General features: G+C 36.8%; 1 protein-coding gene across 12 annotated transcripts in view; it reads left to right on the forward strand.

The window, feature by feature from the left end:
• The window catches only part of VPS8 (VPS8 subunit of CORVET complex), a 302,600-nt gene that overhangs the window by 16,422 nt on the left and 261,420 nt on the right, over positions 1–24,758 (forward strand). For 6 of the 12 annotated variants that reach the window (XM_086397371.1, XM_086397382.1, XM_086397390.1 and 3 more), the window contains exons 4-10: positions 182–312; positions 5,738–5,831; positions 8,189–8,221; positions 9,177–9,231; positions 16,732–16,856; positions 17,848–17,934; positions 20,285–20,352. In XM_086397371.1, the coding sequence (XP_086253497.1) occupies positions 182–312; positions 5,738–5,831; positions 8,189–8,221; positions 9,177–9,231; positions 16,732–16,856; positions 17,848–17,934; positions 20,285–20,352 (593 nt within the window). Of the gene's footprint in view, positions 1–181; positions 313–5,320; positions 5,457–5,737; positions 5,832–8,188; positions 8,222–8,731; positions 8,847–9,176; positions 9,232–16,731; positions 16,857–17,829; positions 17,935–18,394; positions 18,470–20,284; positions 20,353–24,758 lie in introns of those variants that run through there. The other 6 variants (XM_086397403.1, XM_086397409.1, XM_086397418.1 and 3 more) reach the window with 6 other exon arrangements.

Genomic DNA, 24,758 nt, shown 5'->3' on the forward strand with positions numbered 1-24,758 from the left:
GAGAGAGATCTAGAGTTGAAATTTAATTCTGTACTGTGCCTCTCTGGTCAATAGCAATGCATGGAAAAGGGGTGAAAAACAGCGAAAGCATATGTTTATTTTGGAGAAACCCGTTAATGCCTGTTTGACTTAGAGAGTATTTGGACTTTTGAATTAATGTATCCATGTTCTTCTAATTTAGACTGATGATGAAGATGAATCTTTTGTTCTTGAAGATCCTACATTGTTAAACATTGATACTATTGATTCTCACTCTTACGATACTTCATCTGTGGCAAGCTCAGATAGTGGTGACAGGACCAACTTAAAAAGGTAAGTATTCTTTTTTTTAAAAAGTTGAAGTATAGTTGATATACAGAGTTGTGTTGATTTCTGCTGTATAGCAGGAGTGACTAAGTTATACATATATATATATTCTTTTTCATATTCTTTTCCAATATCCTGGGATATTGAATGTAGTTCCCTGTTCTATACAGTAGGACCTTGCTGTTTATCCATTCTTCATGTAATTCTCCCAGTCCGTCCCTCCCCCACCCTTCCATCCCCTTGGCAACCACAAATCTGTTTGTCTGTGAGTCTCTTTCTGTTTCATAGATTCATTTGTACCATATTTTATTTTATTTTATTTATTTATTTTTTTTGCCCCCACCCGCCCACGGTCTCGCCGGGCCCCCAGACCCAGGCGAGGGGGCAGGGCCCCACAGGCCGCTCTCATTTGTACCATATTTTAGATGCCACATAAAGGTGATATCATATTGGTATTTGTCTTTCTTTCTCTGACTTAATTCACTTGGTATGATAATCTCTGGTTGCGTCCATGTTGCTGCAAATGGCATTATTTTTTTTTTTTTATCCAGTGTATATAGGTACCACGTCTTTGTCCGTTCATCTGTCAGTGGACATTTAGGTTGTTTCCATGTCTTGGGTCTTGTGAGTAGTGCTGCTATGAACATAGGGATGTGTGTGTCTTTTTGAATTATAGTTTTGTCTGGCTATATGCCCCAAAATGGGATTGCTGGATCATATGGTAATTCTATTTTTAGTTTTCTGAGGAACCTTCCTACTGTTTTCCACAGTGGCTGTACCAGCTTTCATTCCCAGTAACAGTGCAGGAGCATTCTCTGCTCTCTATACCCTCTCCAACACTGGTAGACTTTTTAATGATGGCCATTCTGACTTTTTAATGACTGGTGTGAAGTAGTACCTCATTGTGGTTTTGGTTTCCATTTCTCTAATAGTGATGTTGAGCCTCTTTTCATGCGTTTGTTGGCCATCTGTATGTCTTTGGAGAAATGTCTGTTTAGGTTTTCTGTCCATTTTTCGATTGGTTTTTCTTGTTGTTGAGTTGTATGAGCTGTTTATATATTTTGGAAATTAAACCCTTGTTGGGTGTATTGTTTGCCAATATTTTCTCCCATTCTGTAGGTTGTCTTTTCATTTTGTTTAAGGTTTCCTTTGCTCTACAAAAAGCTTGTACATTTGATTATGTCCCATTTGTTTATTTTTGTTTTTATTTCTTTTGCCTTGGGAGACTGACCAAAGAAAACATTGGTACGATTTATGCCATAGAATGTTCTGCCTATGTTCTCTTCTAGGAGTTTTATGGTGTCATGGCTTATGTTTAAGTCTTTAAGCCATTTCGAGTTTATTTTTGTGCATGATGAAAAGGTGTGTTCTACCTTTATTGCTTTATATACGTCTGTTCAACTTTTCCAGCACCACTAAGCTAAAGAGACTTTTTCCCCCTCATTTTATATTCTTGCCTTCTTTGTCGAAGATTAATTGACTGTAGGTGTAGGGTTTATTTCTGGCTCTCTGTTAAGTATTCGTTTAAATCACACTTGTATATGATATGGTCTGCTGAAGCCCTGCATGGAAAGTAGAAGGCCACTTGCTGCTGCTGCTGCTAAGTCACTTCAGTCGTGTCTGACTCTGTGCGACCCCATAGATGGCAGCCCACCAGGCTCCCCCGTCCCTGGGATTCTCAGGCAAGAACACTGGAGTGGGTTGCCATTTCCTTCTCCAATGCGTGAAAATGAAAAGTGAAAGTGAGGTCGCTCAGTCGTGTCCGACTCGTAGCTACTCCATGGACTGCAGCCCACCAGGCTCCTCCATCCATGGGATTTTCCAGGCAGGAGTACTGGAGTGGGGTGCCATTGCACTTAGGTGGAAATAAAATGCTTGTTAGACCCTGAAGATTTTGATACTGTTGAGAGCATAAGAAGGTGGATACTCTGTCAGTCTTCTGCACCTCCAGGGTGTGTGCTCAGTCACTCAGTTGTGTCCAACTCTTTGCAGCCCCATGGACTGTAGCCCACCAGGCTCCTCTGTCCATGGAATTTTCAGGGAAGAATACTGGAGTGCCATGCCATTTCCTACTCCAGGGATCTTTCCTGACTCAGGGATCATCTCCTGTATTGGCAGGCAGGTGCTTTACCACTAGCCCCACCTGGGAAGCCCCCAGTAGGAAGCTAAATATAGCCAGGGAGTCCCAGAAGCAGGAGAGCCTTTAGAGGGTGCACACATCAGACCTGGAGCAGTGTCCATGGTGGAAATGTGGAGATGTGTGGGAAAGGTGGTGGGAATCACCTCACCAGCCTTCTGTTCCCTCCACTCCTTCCTCCACCACCTTCCTCCCGCCGTCTAAGGACAGCTCCAGCATTTCTTCATTCCCTTGGAATGGGTTCAGAGGAGAGTTGCAAAGATGATTAAGATTTGGGAAAAAGACTTCTAACCCTAAATAGCTTCATTTTGGCTGCTTTCACCTTCCACATTCTTGGAGAGCACATGAAAAGGAAAAAGAAGTGGAGGAAGCATAATGTAAATGTTTTATTGAATTCATGTGTAACTTTAATGTTGATAACTTGTCGGTGTATTTTTCTTCAACTTCTTAAATTTTGCCTGTATCAGGGCTGTATTCTTTAGGTTGTCAACTCTTGTGAAATAGGGGCCATGGCTGGGTATATTAACTTGTTCGTCAGTTTCTTCTACAACTAAACTTTGTTCTGCTTTATTGAGATATAATTGACATACAGTACTGTGTAGATTTAATGTATATAGTATAATTCTTTGATATATGTATATTATGAAATGATTAGCGCAGAAAGGTTACTTAATACCTTTATCACCTCACATAATTACAATTTTTTTCTGGAGTCAGAAAATCTAAGATCTACTTTCTTAGTAACTTTCAAGTATATAAGTGTTGTTAACGATAGTCATCACCCTGTACATTAGATCTCCAGAACTTATTCATCTAAAAACTGTAAGTCTATATCCTTTGACTAGAATCTCTGTATTTCCCCCAGGCCCTGGATATCACTATTCTAGTCTCTGTTTCTATGAGTTGCTTTTTAAAAGGTAGTGATTTTGTTTCTTTTGGGTATACAACCCAGAAGTGGGATTGCTGGATCACATGGTAGTTCTATTTTTAATTTTTTGAGGGACCTCCATGCTATTTTCCATAGTGGCTGCACCATTTACATCCCTACCAACAGTGGCCAGGGATTCCTTTTTATTTGGATCCCCACCAACACTTATCTTTTGTTGTTTTGATAATAGCCATACTAATGGGTATGAGGTGGTATCTCATTGTGGTTTTCATTTGCATTTCCCTGAAAATTAGTGATGTTGAGCACCTTTTCATGGACCTATTGGCCATCTGTATGTCTTCCTTGGAAAAATACCTATTTAGGTCCTCTGCCCGTTGGTTTTCTTGCTCCCGAGTTATAAGAGTTCTTTTTATATATTGGTTATTATGGGGTTAAGGGTTTGCAGGTATTTTTCCGTGTTCCATAGTTGCCTTTTATGTTTTGATTGCTTCTTTAGCTGTGCAGAGGCTTTTTAGTTTGATACAGTCCTATTTATTTATATATACTTATATATAGCATATGTATATCCACTTTTGTTGCTTGTGCTTTTGGTGTCGTACATAACTAAAAAAATCTATGCCAGTACTACTGTCAGGGGCTTTTCTGTTTGCTTTTTCCTAGGAGTTTTGTGGTTTGAAGTCTTATGTTTAAGTCTTTAATCCGTTTAATCTTTGTGAGTGGTATAAGACAGAGGGATGATTTCCTTCTTCTGCATGTGATTACCCAGTTTTCCTAGCACCATTTGTTGAAAAGAATATTCTCTCCTCACTGAGTGTTCTTGGCTCCTTTGTCAAATGTTAGTTGACTGTATATGCAAGTGGTTATTTCTGTGCTCTCTATTCTGGTCATTGATCTTTGTCTTTTTTAATGTTAGTACCATACTGTTTTGGTTACTGTAGCTTATAATATAGTTGGAAATCAGAAGGTGTGATGCCTCCAGCTTTGTACTTTTTTCTTAAGATTACTTTGGCTGATAGAGATCAGTTGTGTTTCTATAAACTAACAATGAAATATATAAAAAATAATAAAAATCACATTTACAGCAGCATCAAAAGCAATGAAGTAGTTAGGAAGACGTTTTGGAACAAGGAGGTGAAAGAGTTGTACATTGAAAGATAAAGACATTGGTAAATTAAAGAAAACAAATGGATGGAAAGCTTTCCATGTTCATGGATTAATTAAAATGTTCATACTACCCCTGCCTATGTATAGATTTGGGTCAGTCCCTATCAGAATCTCAGTGACATTTTTCACAGAAAAGCAGTCCTGAAATTTGTATGGAATCCCAGTACTTAAGTGTTTTTGATGGTTTGGTCATTTACCTGCTTAAAAGCTGTGGTGTCATCTTTTTGCCCACATTGTAATGTCCGAACTGCTTTGCATAGTGTCAGTCTGAAGCCTGCTTACTATTTTGACGTAAATGCAGAGCACTCCCACATCTGCCTCCTGGCCCATGCCTTTTGTGTACTCACACTCCCCACACACACTGTACACCATTACATCTTCATATTTTTGCTTGTGCTTTTTTTTGGTCCGACAGACTCCTAGTTATCCATCAAGGTCAGATCAGATGTCTTCTCTTTTCTATAACTGTCCCTGATATCCCCTTAATAAACAGGATTAAAGTCTTTATTTTGTTTCTATCATGCTTTATTCATTTTTCTTTTCTAACATTTATCCGTTAATTTGAGTGAGTTACTCATTAGTCCCTCTAGCTAGGATATGAGATCCTCGAGAGTGGAAACTATGAGCTTTTTATATTTGTATCCCCAGAACATACTTTTAGTCATGAAAGCCAGGTGGGAGTAGGTGTTCAGTGTTTGGTAAAAGCTTAAAGAAGTATTTTTTGTACAGTGATGAGTAGGGTAAGTGAAAGGAGCTGTTAGTAGGAGCATCAGAGAATGAGTAATGAGTCGGAAATTTGAGGCAGTTGGTTGGGAAAATGAGAGGGTCGTTACAGACAACAGTAGGGCAAGAATGGTTGCAAAGGTGGAAGGCAGGTAGAGGTGATATAAACCTGTAAGCAGGGCTTCTCTATAGGCAACCTTCTGATGAGTAGCAGAGCCTTTCGCTGTAGTTATTAAGGTGAGCAAGGAATAGGTTGAATCTGTGAAGAAGAGATGGTGGCTTTATTCATTTTCCTGCTGTGCTTCTCTGAGTTTCAGGGTGAATTTAGTATAACATTTTAATGTGAGACTGTTAGACTTTATACCTCTTCAGAAAACAGAGCTAACAAATTAATACATTATTGCTTTCTGCTTTTCTTGTTTTTATTTACTTTTTCTTCTTTCAAAGCTTTAAAGACCTTGCCTTTTCAGTTTTTATTTTCTGTTCTTAAACGTTTTCCTTTTTTTTTTTCCTTAAAGAAAGAAGAAATTACCTGATTCTTTTTCACTCCATGGATCAGTTATGCGACATTCACTTTTGAAGGGAATTTCTGCCCAGATAGTGTCTGCAGCTGTAAGTATTTTGTTCTCTTCCCCCAGCTTTATAACCTGCAATGGCATAATGAAGCAGGAATGAGCATAAAACAAAGCACAGCACTTCTCTTGGCCCAAGGCTTAAGAAAAACAGAATCTGGCTTTCATGGGTTTTGTGTGATTATTTTTGACTCATAAGACATAGCTACACATCTTGACATAGAAATTAGTGCAGCCATGAAATAAAGGTCTGCCCGGAGTCTCGGGTGTGCCTAAATGAAATATGGCAGCAAGCCTAAAAGAAACACTATCTGCCTTTTCTTTAAATTCCTTTTCAGTTTAGTTGCCATCTTGTGTATTTGGTTGAGGTAGAGCGATTTTTTTTTTTTAGTGTTTTCATATGGAGGAATGATTGATCAGAATCTTTTACAACTGAGTGATGTTTTTATAATTCACAAAAGTCTTTTCATGTACCTTACTTCATATACTCTCACAACTTTGAAAGTAGGGAAAGCCGTATCCTATTTTACAAATGAGAAGACAGACTCAGAGGTGATATTAACTTGTCTTACATCATTGGGTTAGGAGATAGCAGAGCAATTACTCAAATTTAGGGGTTTTTGGCTCCAAGTCTAGTGCTGCTTTTGTTGTGAAATGGGGGTGGTATTGGTGAAAGTGGCCAGTGTGTAATGGCTGGAACAGAGTATCTGTGTCTGTTTTGAAAATGGTTTGGAGCACTGGATTAGTACAAAAATATTTAATAGTCCATTAAGACAATAGATGCTGATTCTGGTATGTTTATCAAATTTTCCTTTGGCCTCAAGGCTTATAGTTTTACGTAGTCTTTCGGTTTTGGTTTTCTGAATTCAAATATATAGATTATATAAGTAATAGTAATAATAATGATGTTGATATGAATCATGATTCATATCCCAGGAACTTTGATATGTTTTTATGTTCTTTTCATGGAGTTTAATTAGTGTTTTGCATATTCAGTTTGGACAAAGTTTTATTTTTTATGAGGGTAAGAGATTGATAGAGAAGTGGATCATGACACCATAGCCACATTGTAAGTTTTAGGTTTATCAGTGAAAGCTCTTGTTGCAGACCACCCTCCCTGCCCCTTGCAAAAAAACCAGAACAAACAAACAAAAAAACCCCAAAAACAACAAAAAAGGAAAAAGTGAAAAAAAAAAGGAAAAAGTGTTCTCTCTCGGCATTTGGTATACCCCGGCCCAGCTCATATATCATGAAGTCAATTTAAATAGAGAGATAGGCAAGCAATGGGGGAAACCTGGGCAATTGTCCTTCCTCTTTTAGGTGGAGAGTAACTCATATTTGCTAGAATGGGAACCACCTGTTGAGGATTACATTTCCATGACGTTTTCTGAATTTAATCCTTATGTAGGTGATGAAATTCATTCCTTTCAAAATCAAGATGAACCAGAACAGTCATTTGACCCACCTGTGCAGTTTTAAAAATATTTTGAATAATGGAGACTGAACTAAAACTCAGACATTGAACAATGATTAGATAAATCTGTTATTTAAAAGGGTTTCTCTTTTCTCTTGAAGAGGAGGGAAAAATTCTAATAAATCCCAGAGTGTTTGCATTCTGTTCTTATTTCATTGCCATGGCTGAGCTCCTTTGGTATGTTAAAATGAAAACTGCTTTTCTTGTGACAGTCTTCATACTTTGTTTTTCTAATTTTGGATTACCAGCTCAATTTAAATTGTATGCTTTTCTGTGATGGTTGGTTTATTAACATGTAAAGCTAGTTATATTTTGGGGTATCTCCTCTGAATGGCTGTTTAGTAATGCCTTCAGCCATGTGGATAGTGATGTTATTAGGGCTTCCTGTGGTGTTGACCATCATAGCCTTGTAGTCTATGCCTGGAGAACACTTAGGAGAGATGAAACTTTTGGAGTTGTGAACTTTGTTGTTTTGGAATCCTCCTCAAAGTAATATGACGTGGGATTATATTTAAAATCGACTCAAATTAACTTTAAAGTGTATTTATCATTTTATGATCACCTAAGATAATGGAGATACCTTAAGATAGTGATTTTGTAAAATGTGTCCATTGCATAAAAATTTCCTAAGAAAAAGCAGATTCCTGGGCACTATCCCAGACCTACTGACTTGAAATCTAGTTCTAGCAGTGTAGCTAGGGATCTGCATTTTAACAGATATTCCAGGTGATTCTGATGCTCCTTGACTTTTGAGAGTCACTATCCTAAGCTGTAACATCAGTGCTAAAATTCTGTAGCTGGGGGCAAAAGTGATGGTTCCCCCTCTTGTCTGAATCATATATGTAAAGAGAGGGCCTTATACCATTTTTTTGTTTAAAAGTGGAAATATCTTTTCAAATACTTTTTTTTTAAATTTTATTTAGGACAAAGTAGATGCTGGCTTGCCTACAGCAATTGTAAGTATACTTTAATCTTTTAAAAGTAACCTTTCTATTACCAGGTTTTCTTAGATTTATTCTTCTGATACTCAGTTATTACATACATTTTACGAGGATAAATTCATATGTCATTTACTGCCAGTAATCATTTAAAATTTAGTCGTGTTGAATATTCTCTTTCTAGTGTATTGTTACTCTTCAGTTTTGTTTTTTGAGATGCATATAATGGATACTGATTAGCCCATTTCCAGATTTATTTTATGTGGTACTATCCTGCCCAGTACATTTGCTCCTTCTGTGACTTGACCTCCTTTTGGTTATAGGGAGTGGAAACAGTGTTCGGTAAAATCACTTTGTGGTAAATAGTACATTTAACAGCTCTGAACTCCATTGCCAAGCTTGCCAAATAGTAAATCTGTGGGGGTGATTATAGAGAACTGGGGGATATTGAAAGCACACTAGTGCCCTCTTTTCTATTTTCAACTATTTCCAGCTGCCTCCTGTAGCTCTCTTATTAGTCAGTCAATTGGTGAGGGAAGTGGGCTGAGTTTTGAGTATTTCTGGCGCCTTTTGGCTCTTGTGAATGAGCTGGGGAAGGTCTTTCCTGTTCTTTTCCCACACCTCATAGGAGGCTCTTGGTTAGGTAGCATAAGTGCCTTTACTTTGTCTGGAAACTTGAACTTTTTTTATTTTAAATTGCTTTAGAGGAAGTTAAGTGGCATGTTTTTGCCTATAATGTTGAACATATGATATTTTAGTATTGTTACCCTTAGAATAAATTTAGAGGGATGCCAAGAAATAAGATGTTCTGAGTTTTATCTTGCATTTTGCCTCCTAGATGAAATTTTCCTTATTTATAATAGTTGGTGTGTTATCTGGTGTCTAGAGGAAAGAAGACCAACAAATTTAATTCTGATTATTTCAAGATCCTTGATATAATGTTTTAAAATATAATCTTCTCTTTTGTTCTCAGGCAGTATCCAGTTTGATAGCAGTGGGTACATCTCATGGATTGGCCTTAATATTTGGTAAATTTTCTAGCTGCTTATTTTAAATATTAAGTATTTGAGTTTTTTAAAAGATAATATCTCTTAATCACAGTTTTTATAGTAAACTTTATTTTTCTGAAAAATGCCAGAAAAACTTGAAGAGTAGCAGTCAGCATTTTTATAGTTAAAAAGTGCTTGACTCAGCTTCATTTTGTTGCTCATTGCAAGTTAATTTTCTTCTTTATGAATTTATAAGCTATTATATCATACCATACACCATTTGACTCTCTGCAGACCTAGACAAAAAGAATGTAAAGTTGAGAGCAACAGGGTTTGTCATTTTGTCTGCCTCTGGTTTGTGGTGGTGGTAATTTTTTTATTCTAAATCATATCTGAGTAGTAAGTATTTGAAAAGATCGTCAGGGAAAGATTTCCAGGCTTTCTCAGTAATTTTCAGTAACTCTTAACTGATAGTAAGGTTTTTTCATTTACATTGTAAATCCCTCTAAACTGAAAGTTTTTTAGCCTATAATCACTTTATTTTTTGGGTTGAGATGAGAACTTCGTTAGTTTTATTTTTATGGTACGTGATAATCCTAAGTTTTTTTTTTCATTTTTTTTTCCTCCGTGAGACTAAATAACTCTGATTTTCATCTTTCTTTGCTTTTGCCCCCAAACTATGAGCAAAACATTTTGTTCTGTTTAAATACTACTAGAAAATGTTTTCCTGTCATTTTTAGTGTTCTCACTGATTTTAAAGCTTTTGGAACTCTCTCAAATGGAATTCCGGATGACACTGTATTTTAGTAAGGATGCTACAGAATATTATTTATGGAATACCTGGGAACACTTTAATAGCAGAACCATAATTTGATCTTTGTGGTCCTTGCATCTTTATCATGATTGAATAACTAGTAATTTTCCCTTGTTTTTGAATAATTTGACTTCCAAGTTTTCCATTATACCAGAAGCCTGTTCATCATGTGATTTTAACATCTAGTCTTTTCAAAGGTGATGGATACAAATTATTGTCTGGGGATGAGAAGAATGGAAACAAAAAATACAATTCTCTAGAGAGAACTTTAGAATTGATTCTTTAATTATTTCTCTTATTCCATAATATGTGTTCATAATAAATTTAGATGAGCAAAAAATTGAAGATACACCAAAATCTGCCATCCAGAAATAATTCCTAACATTTCTATATGACCTTGAAATCTTTTGTCCTGTACATATGTGTATACATATGTGCACTCTCCAAATTGGATCATGTTAATTTGTAACCTGCTTTTTCATTATAATGAACATTTTTCTATATAATTATTAAAATCATGTGTAGTATCTTTTTTCCTGTTTTATCAGCTTTTTTGTTTTAAATTTAAGTATGGTTGATTTACAGTGTTGTGTTTAGTTTCTGGTGTACATCAAAGTGATACAGTTCATGTGTGTGTATATATATACACATGCCCACCCACACACACACACATATATATTCTTTTTCATATTCTTTTCCATTGTGGTTTATTACAGGATATTGAATATAGTTCCCTGTGATATACAGGATTGTGTTGTTTATCTATTTTATATATAGTGGTTTGTATCTATTAATTTATCCCTCTCCTTTAGTAACCATTAGTTTGTTTTCTGTGTGAGTCTGTTTCTGTGTAACATCATTTTTAATGGCTACATGTATCCTGTTAAATGGATTCACCATTTAATCAATCATTTTCTTCTATAAGACATTTAGGTTGTTTCTAAACAAAAAAATAGAGTGATGACCATCTTTGTAACTGCAGTTTTCTGTGCACATGATTACTTCTTTCAGACAAATTCCTAAAAGTGGACTAGCTTATGTCAGGGTATGAACATTTTAAATGTTTCTGATGTATATTGCCTAACTGCCTCCTAGAAAGTTTTACCAACTTGCTCTCCTATCAGGTATAAGAATGCTTGTTTTCCTATGAGGGCAGGGTTGGTATTAGATTGATAGAATTTTGGGAAAGAATATTGAAAGGACTTTTAGTTAGTCACCTTATTTACATATGAGGTGTTTGAGAACTGGAGAGAGGTTAAGTGACATGTACAAAGCCAAATTCAAAATCAAAGTATACTGAATCCCAAGATTAGTATGTTTCCACTCCTCCAAGTTGTTCACCTGTTCTGAGAGAAATGGAGGCGAATTCCAAGATACAAGAAGGAAAGAATGCAAGAACTAAGATGAACAAGGATAGACTATAATGCATATGTTTATCTATCAGTAGAACATGCTTATTTTTGTTCCCCCTTACCAGTACTCACTCTCAACTCTATCTGCTTTAATATCTCTTCCTTACCCCCCAAGGTTCTAAGAATATGTGGCTGCTTATAATCAAACCCATGTAGAATTCACTGCAACAAATTAAAATGAAGTCTTTTAAAATAAAAAACTAACAGGGGAGAACAGTACAGTGTCTTTCATTGCTGTCTCAATTTCCTTGGGGCTGCTTTCTGATTTTTTATAGACCCAAGCAACTTTCTTGTGGATTTGATGAAACAGTAATCTTTCATTAAAGTCTCATGAAAAAGAAAGTATGCCATAATGAGCATTTTGAGAAAGAATCATAACATTCTAGTTATGGTTTGGATTTTTAATCATGCAGTTAGTAAATTTTACTCATTATTTTTGTAGGAATCAGATATCTGGACAATGAGTTTTAACAAATGGATTAAAATTTGCTTGAAAGTCAGGAACAAATGGCAGAGTAATAATGCTAAGAAGTGTCTAGATTTGAGGTCTGGGTTAAATCTGATCTTTTAAACATCTTTGTTGATCATAGGAAAAAGTGCAGCAGGAAGAACTTGTTTAAGTACCATTAGAGTCTCTTTGGAATGAAGGCCTGGGTCATTAGAATAGTAATCATTGTAAGTTTCTTAAGCACGATGTAGAATTCCTATTCTTAAGGAAGTAAAGGTATGTGGTATTTGTTATGTATCTTGGTTCTTACCTAATTATAGGATCTCAAAAATCTGACTCTTACTAGAGATATATCCCTATCCTAAGGCCCTTTAGTCTTTCATTTTTTTGAGTTGTTAGTATACCTTAATGGATTATCTTTTTGAAATTGTTTTATCAAATTTAATGGACTTGGATTTACTATGCTAAAATTTGGATATTATGAATTTTTTCTATTTCCATAACCAATACCTAAATATAAATGCTAGACATATCATTTAATCACATTTAGTATCATTCTCACAGGTAAGTAAAGTTTACCACTTATACTCTTGAAATCTTACCTGTCTTTTCTCTGAACTTTTGAACTGATTTCTTGCTTTTCTCTTTCTTTTGATCTTTTCTCCATGGATTCAAAGGAAAAGGTATAGTAATTTTGATGTGCATGAGTGACTCTTTTTCTTTTGACCTTTTTATTGTTGAAGGAGAATGTTATCAATTACAGTTGACACCCTGTTATGAAATGCTTATTGAAAAGAACCAGCTAATTGAAATTGGTTAGAGAATTGTTAAAAATTACAAATATATGTATACCTTCAATATTTTATTTTAAATGAAAATAAATATTCATTTCCCCCCTAATCTTTTGATACAGTCCAAAACTGAGTTTTTTTCTGCCAGTTGGAGGTCTGCAGCATCCTTTTCTGGCACAAGCTACATCAATGATAGGTCATGCAAAATTTGTACTTTTAATTAAACAAAAGAGGTAAAAGCTTGGGTACCTGTGAATCACTTGAGGTGTGCAAAATTTTAGATTTTCATAGAACTTTCCAGTTTTCTGCAGTTATCTTGTCCATACCTTACTTCATGACAGTTATTTAGAGCAACTCACCTTTACCAAGTTTTTCAAAAACATCCATTTAGCTGTCATAGAAACAGCAGCTTGCTCTTTTGCACTCTATTTCATTAGTTGACATATTGTTTAACGTTTTTTAAGTGCAGTAGTATTTATAGTGGCATGAACAGATTTGGAAATGAAAACAGTTGACTCTTCCTAAGCATCTGCATTCTAGAAAATAGCCAGTTATCTGTGGGGAGTCAGTGTATCCTGGGCTTTAGTCAGTAAGGTTAAAGAGGGAATGGAGAGCTTTAATTCTGTGTGTGTTAGATGGTGGTCAGATAAAGTGCTTCTGCTGCTTTATGATCATTGATGAAAAGTGTTTCCTAATCTCTCTTTTCTTCTTCTTCTTTGGTCATAGAGAATATTTTAATGTGCACAAAGGAGTAGTATTGAAGAATGGTGAATACTGGTGATAAAAGTAGAGCTCTATGCATATAATTTGATTTCGATTCTTTCTAGGATCTAGGTATTTCCTTCTTCGATGGTCTTTAGGGTGTAGTTAAATTTGGGGTGAAGAAATAGAACATTAGGTTAATTTTGGTATGTGGAAAGAGCAGAAATTCTTGAAGTATGTTCAAATTTAGATTTTATGGCTATTGTAGACTTTATATGTTATTTATGGCTTTTCTTTGTTACTTAGTCCATTACTCTTAAGCCTAGAATATGCTGGGATCAACCCTAAGTAAAGTGTATTTTGAAAGATATACTAATAAAGAAATAGATGTAATGCATTGCACTGTCAATTTAGATGTGCTTTTTGTGGTATCTGGGCTTTGAGTTCTCTTAATTGATAAGCTACTTATTATCATTAAAATAATTCTTTGCATGTGTATCATTGGATAGCTTTCATATTTTTCATAGGCATTTACAAAATTTAAGCTCTGTACCAACTCTGTGAAGCTTATAGGAAAAATGATAGTCTCATTCCCCCCCCCCCCCCAAATCAAGAGCCCCCTTGGAGGAGTAGAACATGGAAAGCTCTGATTTTCACCTTTCTTACTGCTGTTCAGGTCCTTTTTGTTCCTTCTGTGTAACTTTATAAATTGTTTGAAAGAGGTTTTATTTTTGTCTTCACCGAGTACCTTTCCCCAGAATAGTCTAGAAAAATCTGGACTACAGAATGTTCTAGTAGGAGAAACCTCTTCAGTAAGACCCTGCTTTCTTCTTTCCGCAGAAATTCTGTCTTTTCTGATTTGTTTAAATTGTATAGGTTTATTCATATGGCACCATAAATACAGAATGTATAATGACACCAATACGAATTGATAAGTATCTTTGTGGAGTTAAACAATATTATGTTTTAGGCACTGTCCATTACCTCACAGCCGTGCTACCTTATAAAGGGACATTATAAAGATAATGAATACATTGTAAAAGTCAAGGGGAAAACATTGACAGTCTTCGTTAACAGAGTCCTATGGGATATAAATTTAGTACATATTTTAGGAGTGACCACTGTTGATAATTTGGTCCCTGTCTTAGCTAGTTTTTAGTACACAGTCAGAAAAAGAATCATGTCTGGGTTTTTAATGTAAAGGTTAGTTGTGTCTTTTTCCTCCCCTCTTTACTTCCTTTTTCTTAATGGTACCCTTATTCTCTATTTTGTCATACTCCTTAAATTCTCCTGTGCTTACTCTCCCTGAGTTATCAGTTCAGTTCAGTTTAGTCGCTCAGTCGTGTTCGACTCTTTGTGACCCCATGGACTGCAGTACGCCAGGCCTTCCTGTCCATCACCAACTCCCGGAGTTTACTCAAACTCATGTCTGTTGAGTTGGTGATCCCTGAGTTATAAGAGTACTTAAATACTCAAATTTAAAGTAAGGACTTTGTTAAAGCAATAGTTAGTGTCTTTAAGTACTGGTCGATCAGAACTGTGTAGTTTGGATATCAAAGCAGAGACTATTCCGACACTACTCTTGCCTAGAGGGCAGACAACCAGGCTAAATGGACTTTTTGAGGCTGGTGCAGAATTTCTGTCTTTGTCCTCTAACTTTTTCAGTCCATTCGTTGGACTACTCACATGACCCACAGTGGTAGTATGTATACAACACTGTTGCCCAACCAATGAATCTTGACAATTTGCAGAACAGGGTGTAAGGATCATCTACTAACTGTATAACGTAGCCCTGACAAAATAAGGATCATGGAAAACACTGTTAGGCATGCAATTCAGTAGAGCAAAGTAAAATGTGATATCATATTTAGAGTCAGGAAAAAGGCAATTACAACAGTTTGGATTAAACTGGAAAAGGGAGGAAAATGTATGTAAGGATGGAAAGAAATAAGGAAAAAATCTGTTCTTGTGATTAATATAGATGTGAATAAACATAGGACTTTTAAAGTACATCACACCTTGTATATTATGAATTTTATTCCTTTTCAAATGTTCATCTTGGAAGGCTAAGATCTAAAGTGACATCATAAAACATCAAATATTTTCTGTGTGCTGGATACAGCCACTAATTATGTCAAAACTGAGACAATTAATTCTGACATTAATTGTGTCAGAACTCCTGGGGAGGTGGGGATTGCTATTTGAGCCTGCTTGTGAACATAGAAAAATATTCTTACAGTATTCACTTTGTATGGGCAAAAGGGCTTACCTAGTATTATTCCATGCATTTGGGAATGAATGTCTTTAGGCTCTTTCTAATGATAACTGGGCTTACCTTTATGGGAGGAAGATTTGCAAATATGGCATCTATTAAGATGATTGTCAGATGCATTCTGTGTGCAAGGCACTGCCCTAGGCATTCTGGGGATGTTAATTCTCTCATGATCTCAGCCCTTAGATAGGTCATAGTCTAGGAGTGGAAGTAAGATGTATTTACCTCCAAAAAGTAGCACATAGATAGTGAAGGGAAGCACAAACAATTGCTGGGGGAGTTAAGAGAACTCCTGATTGTGCAAGTATGGTGTCCTCCCCCCCACCAACTAAAAAACAGTTAAAGTTTGTAGACATGCTTTATGTTTAAAATTTTTATTTTATTGTTTTCAAGTGGGTACAGTAATGAGCTCTATATAATATAAGCACTGCCTAGGAGAAGCCCTAGAAGAATTTCTTCTACTTATTAGATAATAAAGTTTAGTAATATCCAAATGCTTCCTAGAGAAATCAGAGGTGATTACGGCAGAATCTTTGCCTTTTAGTAACTTTATTTAGTAGAGATTTGAATTATTTGCTTTTAGCGTATCAGCTGTTGATGCTTGAAAAGAATTTCCTTAAGTTGTTTAAACATACCCTATGATTTTATTTATTCTGTTCATTTGCCTGGTAAATCTTCAGGGATAATATAAATGAAAATTGTAGCCAAACTGTAAATAAATTTTGATTTTTGAAGTTTTAAATGTACTGTAAAAGGTGGTATTTCATGTATCTTGCATTCTAAAAATAGCAAAAAATATGGTTCTAGAATGAAAGTTAGTTGGTTGTTCCAAGAGATACAGTTTTCTTAGTATTTTCTTTTTAACATGAGCAAGTTTTGTATTATGCTTCCTTGTAGTTACCGTTTTTCTGCATTCTTAGTGTCTAATTCAATGCCCACTGTCTAGTAGTTGCTCAATAAATGTATTTTAAGATGAACGTAACTTTGTTTGATTCTTTTGATTCTTACTACCTCAAAGTGTTTGAAAACAAGCCTGTGCTATGTACATACTTAGTCAGACCTTTATTTCTTTCACTTGACTTATCAATTGCTTTCTTTAGATCAGAATCAAGCTTTGCGACTCTGCTTGGGTAGCACTAGTGTTGGAGGTCAGTATGGAGCTATCTCTGCCCTCAGTATCAACAATGACTGCTCAAGACTTCTCTGTGGCTTTGCTAAGGGACAGGTAAATAGAAACCTTATTTTACCTATAAGACAGTGTGAAATGAATTAAACCTGTTATCTCTAGGTCAGTATCTTGAAGACAAAAACATGTTATAAAGTGATATGTCTATATGTAGAGCTAACCTGAATTTGCTTGGTCTGACTTTTGTCTAAATTTTTAAATTAAGTTACTGACTGAGCCAGAGTCTATGATTTTTAATATCTCAATTCATATGTCCCTATACGCAAATAGCTTTTATAAACCAACCAGGCCATTATACAAAATGTACTTTCTTTCTGTGAAGTGAAGTGAAGTCGCTCAGTTGTGTCCGACACTTTGAGGCCCCATGGACTATAACCTACCAGGTTCCTCTGTCCATTGGATTTTCCAGGCAAGAATACTGGAGTGGGTTGCCATTTCCTTCTCCAGGGGATCCTCCCGACCTAGGGATTGAACCTGGGTCTCCTGCATTGCAGGCAGATGCTTTACCCTCTAAGCCACCAGGGAAGCCCAAGATAGACCTGTATATCTTTCTTTCTGTCGTGAGGATGATTGTTGTTGATTTTTAAGTACAGTATATATTTTGCTTTGTAACTGTGTCCCTGGACACAAATTTGGTATTTGTTTTTACTTCTGAAACTGGGCAGTAAGTTTTGTTTCTTTTCTTCTTCTGACTTACATGTCACTAATTGGTTTGGCAATAAGCCCTTTTGATAATTTTTACCAGTGCTAAAGAGATTGACTCATTAAATAAATCTCTTTTACCTCTCAGTAAAAGAATAAGATTTAAAATCTGAAGGGAAAAGTAGACTGGGTAGGATGAGGGGAGGATGAAGATGGAAAAGGGCCCCATGCTTCAGCGGATCTGCAACCTTTAGTTATGTTTTAACTTTATAGTTCTTTGTCTGCAATGTTTATAGGCCAGGAATAGATTATTTCAGCCAAAAGCCAAGATACTTAAGTCCAAAAAAGAGCAATAAATTTGTTTTTAAAGCATTTAGTTGTCTTATAGATCACTATGTGGGATTTGGCCAGTGGAAAGCTTCTAAGATCAATAACAGATGCTCATCCTCCGGGAACAGCAATATTACATATTAAGGTACAGTTCTTATTTTCTTTTTCTAATAATCTTTATTATTATGCCCTTGTATCCATTTTAAAGTAGATTTCTTTATAAACAGAATCCTTGAAAGTGAACTGTCTTTTATGTGACTGGCCCAACAAGATGTTTTCCCAAGTAAAATCCAGAGATAGGCTATCATGGTAACATTCAGCTATAAGTTGTATTGACGTCTAGTAGATACAGCAGGAAAGAGAGTAAACTGAAGTGATCCTAGACGAAAGGTTGGCAGCAAAGACAGGCAGTACCCTGCTGAAAACTCCGTGCAGATTTTAAAAGGTCTTTTTACTTTTTGCTTAGTCCACCAGGATTTTACTGCTGGGGTGGTGTGCCCTGTCACACTTTGTTGGGAATTACTTGAAGTTCAAGGCACTGGTTGTGAAAGAACCAAGGTTTGCATTATGTTTAGAAACAAATTTCTTGGTTTATTTTCTTTCAGGCCTCCAAAGGAAAAGCATCAAGGTTCGAATCTTGACTTTCTCCTTACATGCCTGAAAAAAATAAACCACCTTAGGTAACATTTAATTTATAAATACAGTGTGAACCTTGGTTTTTATATGCTGTCAAGTCCACGTTCAGAAGTGTAAAACATACAGGATTATAACTAGAGAAGTCTAAAATCAGATCTTCTGGATTTTAATCATGTACACGTTTGGTTAGTTAGCTGTGCAGACCTCTCTTATCCATACATATGCTTTTTAAAGTCTGGGAGCATCTGGAGTTTATGTGTCTGCATCTCAGTTAGTTACGTAAAAAGTCTTTTGTGACAAAGCAGCATTGAAGCATTTAGTAACAATGAAAACAACCAAGACAAGTAAAAGTAGAGAGAATTTCTCCTCTTTCTGAACATCATGGCAGTTTATCTTGACCTGTTTTCATACGGCATGAGCCAACTTCTAATATGTTGTTGTTTATGTCTTATCTCCTTTAATAGATTAAGGTCTTTGAAACCAGGATCTGTTTCTCTTTTATTTTTGTGTGTTACATGTAGTAGTTGCTCAATAAATGTTTGGTGGTTTATGAAAATCCAATCCATTTGCAGAAAAAAGCAAAATCTTTGGGAGAAACAATAAGAAACAGAAGAGGTAAAGACAGAGAGAAAAAGGCAGAAGAAATAAAAGCAGAAGAATATAGCTGACATTGAAAGCACACTTGCATTGCTTGGCAATGCTACAAGTATAGACGCTTCTCAGAAATTCTGGGGCCCGCTTTTGGCAAAGGCTTCTTATGCTGTCAACCTCTCACTCGTTATTCTCCAAACTTAACCGTACACATCCCATCAATAATAATTTGGGCTTTAATTCATACACACACACACACACACACACACATACATGTCTCTGTGTGTGTGTGTGTGTATATATATATATAATATTTAAAATTAAATGTGCTACTGTACTAAATTTAAGTATATCATAAAACACATACTCAGAATGTAGAAGATAAAAATTATGAATGCTGTTATTTTTCTCTACACTCCACTTTTGCAACTGCTCAGCTAGGCCTTTGAGAACCATGGTGTAGGACTTCTGTACTTTGCTTGTGTGTGGTTGAAGAAGATGCATTTCATAGTGGCCTCCTGTACCTCAGCCATTCTGGAAGAGTCCAAAGGCATGCCAGTTAGGATGGTTTTACAACCTTTGGGGTTAGGGAGACTAGTCACTGGAAGTGATATAAATTAAGTTATTCAATTTTGTATCTATTGGCATGCACATCTGCCAGGCCACATCAGCCCTTAGGACAGTCTCTCATTGTGAACATTATTTATTGAGTTTTCCAGGGTGGATAATAGTAACTAAAGTATACTTTATTGAAGAAGACTGAAGGGGCAGCACATTTTAGGAAGAGTTGCATAAAAAGTTAAACTGTTTTTAAATATAGTAGATTAACTCTTCAGTTATTCAGAAAACATATTCTAACAAGCTTATTTCCCAAAGACATCAAATATCTTTTATTGTGTCTTTATTCTTGAGAGCTAGGCAGCTGTAAGTATATCCAAAGTATCCTATTCAGCTTAATAGCAAGTTTGAAAAAATTAATATAAGAACCCAAGTAGATAAGTTTAGGGCTTTTATGAATCATAATTTGTATTTTTCTTTTATCCTTTTGAGAAGGTTTTACTTCTTTAAAGTCTCAGTTTTTAATGATATTGAACCATTTTTATTCTAAATATGGGTAAGTTTGTATTAGAGTAATAAGGTCAGTCTAGGTGATTTCAAATGCTATTAAATGTGTTTGTCTTGTATTTTTAAAATTTTATAAATTTTCCCCTTTTTAACATTTGACTGGTTTTTTTAAAATTGTTAAAATAAATTCCTTCTCTGTTTAGTTTACAGATGATCCAACTCTTGCAATTTGCAATGACAGCGGAGGCTCTGTTTTTGAATTGACATTTAAGTAAGAGACTATTGGACGTTTGTAGACAAATGAAAAGATTAGCTCCAATTTAATGACTTGAAGTTGAATGTGAAGAGGTCTGGAAAACCCATGTAATTGTAAATAGGTTGTGGCTGTGTATTACACTTATCTGGGGAGGCTTACAGAACATACGGAGCACCATGCCTGGTCCCCCAAAATTCTGTCTCAGTACTTCTGAGTTGGGATTCCAGATTCCTTCTCCCCAAAGTGTTCCTAAACTCTGTCAGTCTTGGGAACCATTATCCTGGAGTATATCAGTAATTTTAGTTTAGACCCCGGGCCCAGTTGGTTATAACCATAATGACCAGGTGTACAAGGTTCCTTTTGCCTTGGAATTGCCCTGTTTACTCTTTAAATAAAGGGAAAGACTGTTTAGATATGCATAAGAATATTTATAAATCTGAGTTTAAAAAGACAAAAAAATTCAATGTGTATTTTGTTTCCAAAGTTCTTCAAAGTAAGGACTATGTTTCTTACATTTCGCATGCCTCCTGACAATATCAAGTCCAAAATAATTGTTTGAAAAATACCAGTTCAGTTCAGTCGCTCAGTCATGTCCTACTCTTTGCGACCCCATGACCCGCAGCATGCCAGGCCTCCCTGTCCATGTCCATTGAATCGGTGATGCCATCCAACCATCTTGTCCTTTGTCATCTCCTTATCCTCCCACCTTCAATCTTACCCAGCATCAGGGTCTTTTGAAATGAGTCAGTTCTTTGCATCAGGTGGCCAAAGTATTGGAGTTTCAGCTTCAACATCAGTCCTTCCAATGAATATTCAGGACTGATCTCCTTTAGGATGGACTGGTTGGATCTCCTTGCAGTCCAAGGAACTTTCAAAAGTCTTCTCCAACACCACAGTTCAAAAGCATCAATTCTTCAGTGCTCAGCTTTCTTTATAGTCCAACTCTCACATCCATACATGACTACGGGAAAAACCATAGCCTTGACTAGATGGACCTTTGTTGACAAAGTAATGTCTCTACTTTTTAATATGCTGTCTAGGTTGGTCATAACTTTCCTTCCAAGGAGTAAGCGTCTTAATTTCATGGCTGCAGTCACCATCTGCAGTGATTTTGGAGCCCAAAAAAATAGTTGGCCACTGTTTCCCCATCTATTTCCCATGAAGTGATGGGACCAGATACCGTGATTTTAATTTTCTGAATGTTGAGCTTTAAGCCAACTTTTTCACTCTCCTGTTTCACTTTCATCAAGAGGCTCTTTAGTTCTTCTTCACTTTCTGCCATAAGGATAGTGTCATGTGCATGCTGCTGCTGCTAAGTCACTTCAGTTGTGTCCGACTCTGTGCGACCCCATAGATGGCAGCCCACCAGGCTCCCCCATGCCTGGGATTCTCCAGGCAAGAACACTGGAGTGGGTTGCCATTTCCTTCTCCAATGCAGGAAAGTGAAAAGTGAAAGTGAAGTCGCTCAGTCATGTCCGACTTTTAGCGACCCCATGGATTGCAGCCTACCAGCCTCCTCCATCCATGGAGATTTTCCCTGGGATTTTCCAGGCAAGAGTACTGGAGTGGGGTGCCATTGCCTTCTCCATCATATACATATCTGACATTATTGATATTTCTCCCAGCAGTCTTGATTCCAGCTTGTGCTTCATCCAGCCTGGCGTTACTCATGATATTACTCTGCATATAAGTTAAATAAGCAGGGTGACAATATACAGCCATACAGCCTTGATGTACTTCTTTTCCTATTTGGAACCAGTCTGTTGGTCCATGTCATTTTAACTGTTGCTTCCTGACCTGCATACAGGTTTCTCAAGAGGCAGGTCAGATGGTCTGGTATTCCCATCTCTTGAAGAATTTTCCATAGTTTGTTGTGATCCACACAGTCAAAGGCTTTGGCATAGTCAATAGAGCAGAAATAGATGTTTGTCTGGAACTCTCTTGCTTTTTTGATGATCCAGCGGATATTGGCAATTTGATCTCTGGTTCCTCTGCCTTTTCTAAAACCAGCTTGAATATCTGGAAGTTCATGGTTCACGTATTGTTGAAGCCTGACTTGGAGAATTTTGAGCGTTACTTTACTAGCGTGTGAGATGAGTGCAATTGTGTGGTAGTTTCAGCATTCTTTGGCATTGCCTTTCTTAGGGATTGGAATGAAAACTGACCTTTTTCAGTCCTATAGCCACTGCTGAGTTTTCCAAATTTGCTGGCATATTGAGTGCAGCACATTCACAGCATCATCTTTCAGGATTTGAAATAGCTCAACTGGAATTCCATCACCTCCACTAGATTTGTTCATAGTGATGCTTCCTAAAGCCCACTTCACTTCACATTCCAGGATGTCTGGCTCTAGGTGAGTGATCACACCATTCTGATCATCTGGGTCGTGAAGATCTATTTTGTACAGTTCTGTGTATTCTTGCGGCCTCTTTTAAGTATCTTCTGCTTCTTTTAGAAGCATACCATTTGTGTCCTTTATTAAGCCCATCTTTGCATGAAATGTTCCCTTGGTATCTCTAATTTTCTTGAAGAGATCTCTAGTCTTTCCCACTCTATTGTTTTCCTCTATTTCTTTGCACTGATTGCTGAGGAAGGCTTTCTTATCTCTCCTTGCTATTCTTTGGAACTCTGCATTCAAATGGATATATCTTTACTTTTCTCCTTTGTTTTTTGCTTCTCTCCTTTTCACAGCTATTTGTAAGGCTCCTCAAAGAGCCATTTTGCTTTTTTGCATTTCTTTTTCTTGAGGATGGTCTTGATCCCTGTCTCCTGTACAGTGTCACGAACCTCCATCCATAGTTCATCAGGCACTCTTATCAGATCTAGTCCCTTAAATCTATTTCCCACTTCCACTGTACAGTCGTAAGGGATCTGATTTAGCTCATACCTGAATGGTCTAGTGATTTTTCCTACCTTCTAAAGTTTAAATCTGAATTTGACAGTAAGGAGTTCATAATCTAAGCCATAGTCAGCTCCTGGTCTTGTTTTTTCTGACTGTATAGAGCTTCTCCATCTTTGACTGTAGAGAATATAATCAGTCTTATTTTGGTGTTGACCATCTGGTGATGTCCACGTGTAGAGTCTTCTCTCGTGTTCTTGGAAGAGGATGTTTGCTATGATCAGTGCATTCCTTTGGCAAAGCTCTATGAGCCTTTGCCCTACTTCATTTTGTACTCCAAGGCCAAATTTGCCTGTTACTCCAGGTGTTTCTTGACTTCCTACTTTTGCATTCCTGTCCCCTATAATGAAAAGGGTATCTTTTTTGGGTGTTATTTCTAAAAGGTATTGTAGGTCTTCACAGCACCATTCAACTTCAGCTGCTTCAGCATTACCAGTCGGGGCATAGACTTGGATTACTGTGATATTGAATGGTATGTCTTGGAAGCGAACAGAGATCATTCTGTCGTTTTTGAGATTGCACCCAAGTACTGCATTTCATGGGGTCGCAAAGAGTCGGACACGACTGAGCGACTGATCTGATCTGATCTGACTGCATTTCGGACTCTCTTGTTGACTATAATGGCTACTCCCATTTCTTCTAAGGGATTTTTGCCCAAAGTAGTAGATATGATGGTCATCTGAGTTAAATTCACCCATTCCAGTCCATTTTAGTTTGCTGATTTCCTAAAATGTCGACATTCATTCTTACCATCTCCTGTTTGACCACTTCCAATTTGCCTTGATTCATGGACCTAACATTCCAGGTTCCTATGCAATATTGTTCTTTACAACATTGGACCTTACGGGTTCCATCACCAGTCACATCCACAACTTGGTGTTGTTTTTGCTTTGGCTCTGTCTCTTCATTCTTTTGGAGTTATTTCTCCACTGATCTCCAGTAGCATGGGGAGTTCATCTTTCATTGTCCTGTCTTTTTGCCTTTTTATACTGTTCATGGTGTTCTCAAGGTAAGAATACTGAAGTGGTTTGCCATTCCCTTCTCCAGTGGACCACATTTTGTTAGAACTCTCCACCATGACCTGCCTGTCTTGGGTGGCCCTACATGGCATGCCTCAGTTTTATTGAGTTTGATTAGACTGTGGTCCATATCATTAGATTGGTTAGTTTTCTGTGATTGTGGTTTCTCTCTGTCTGGCCTCTGATGCCCTCTCTCAGCACCTACTGCAGTACTGTTGATGTATTCAGCTGATGTTTATTGGCTATCGCCTATGTGTAGGCGTTGCCTAGATACCAGAGTTATGGCTGTGAACCGGTCAAGGTTGCTACTCTAGTAGAACTTACGTTCTAGTTGGGGTGGGGGTAGGGAGACAGTCAATAAACCAACACATAAATAACTTTAGGTATGAGTGCTATGAAGAAAATAAGACAGGTCAGTATTCTGGAGTGCATTTGAGAATCATTCAGAAAGGCTTCTCTCTGAAGGCGACATTTAAACAAAAACCTGAACGATAATCTGGTCA

Source organism: Bos grunniens, chromosome 1 (genome assembly GCF_055505025.1).
Source record: "Bos grunniens cultivar Pamir isolate PY7600 chromosome 1, Bosgru_T2T1.0, whole genome shotgun sequence".
Taxonomy (NCBI): domain Eukaryota; kingdom Metazoa; phylum Chordata; class Mammalia; order Artiodactyla; family Bovidae; genus Bos; species Bos grunniens.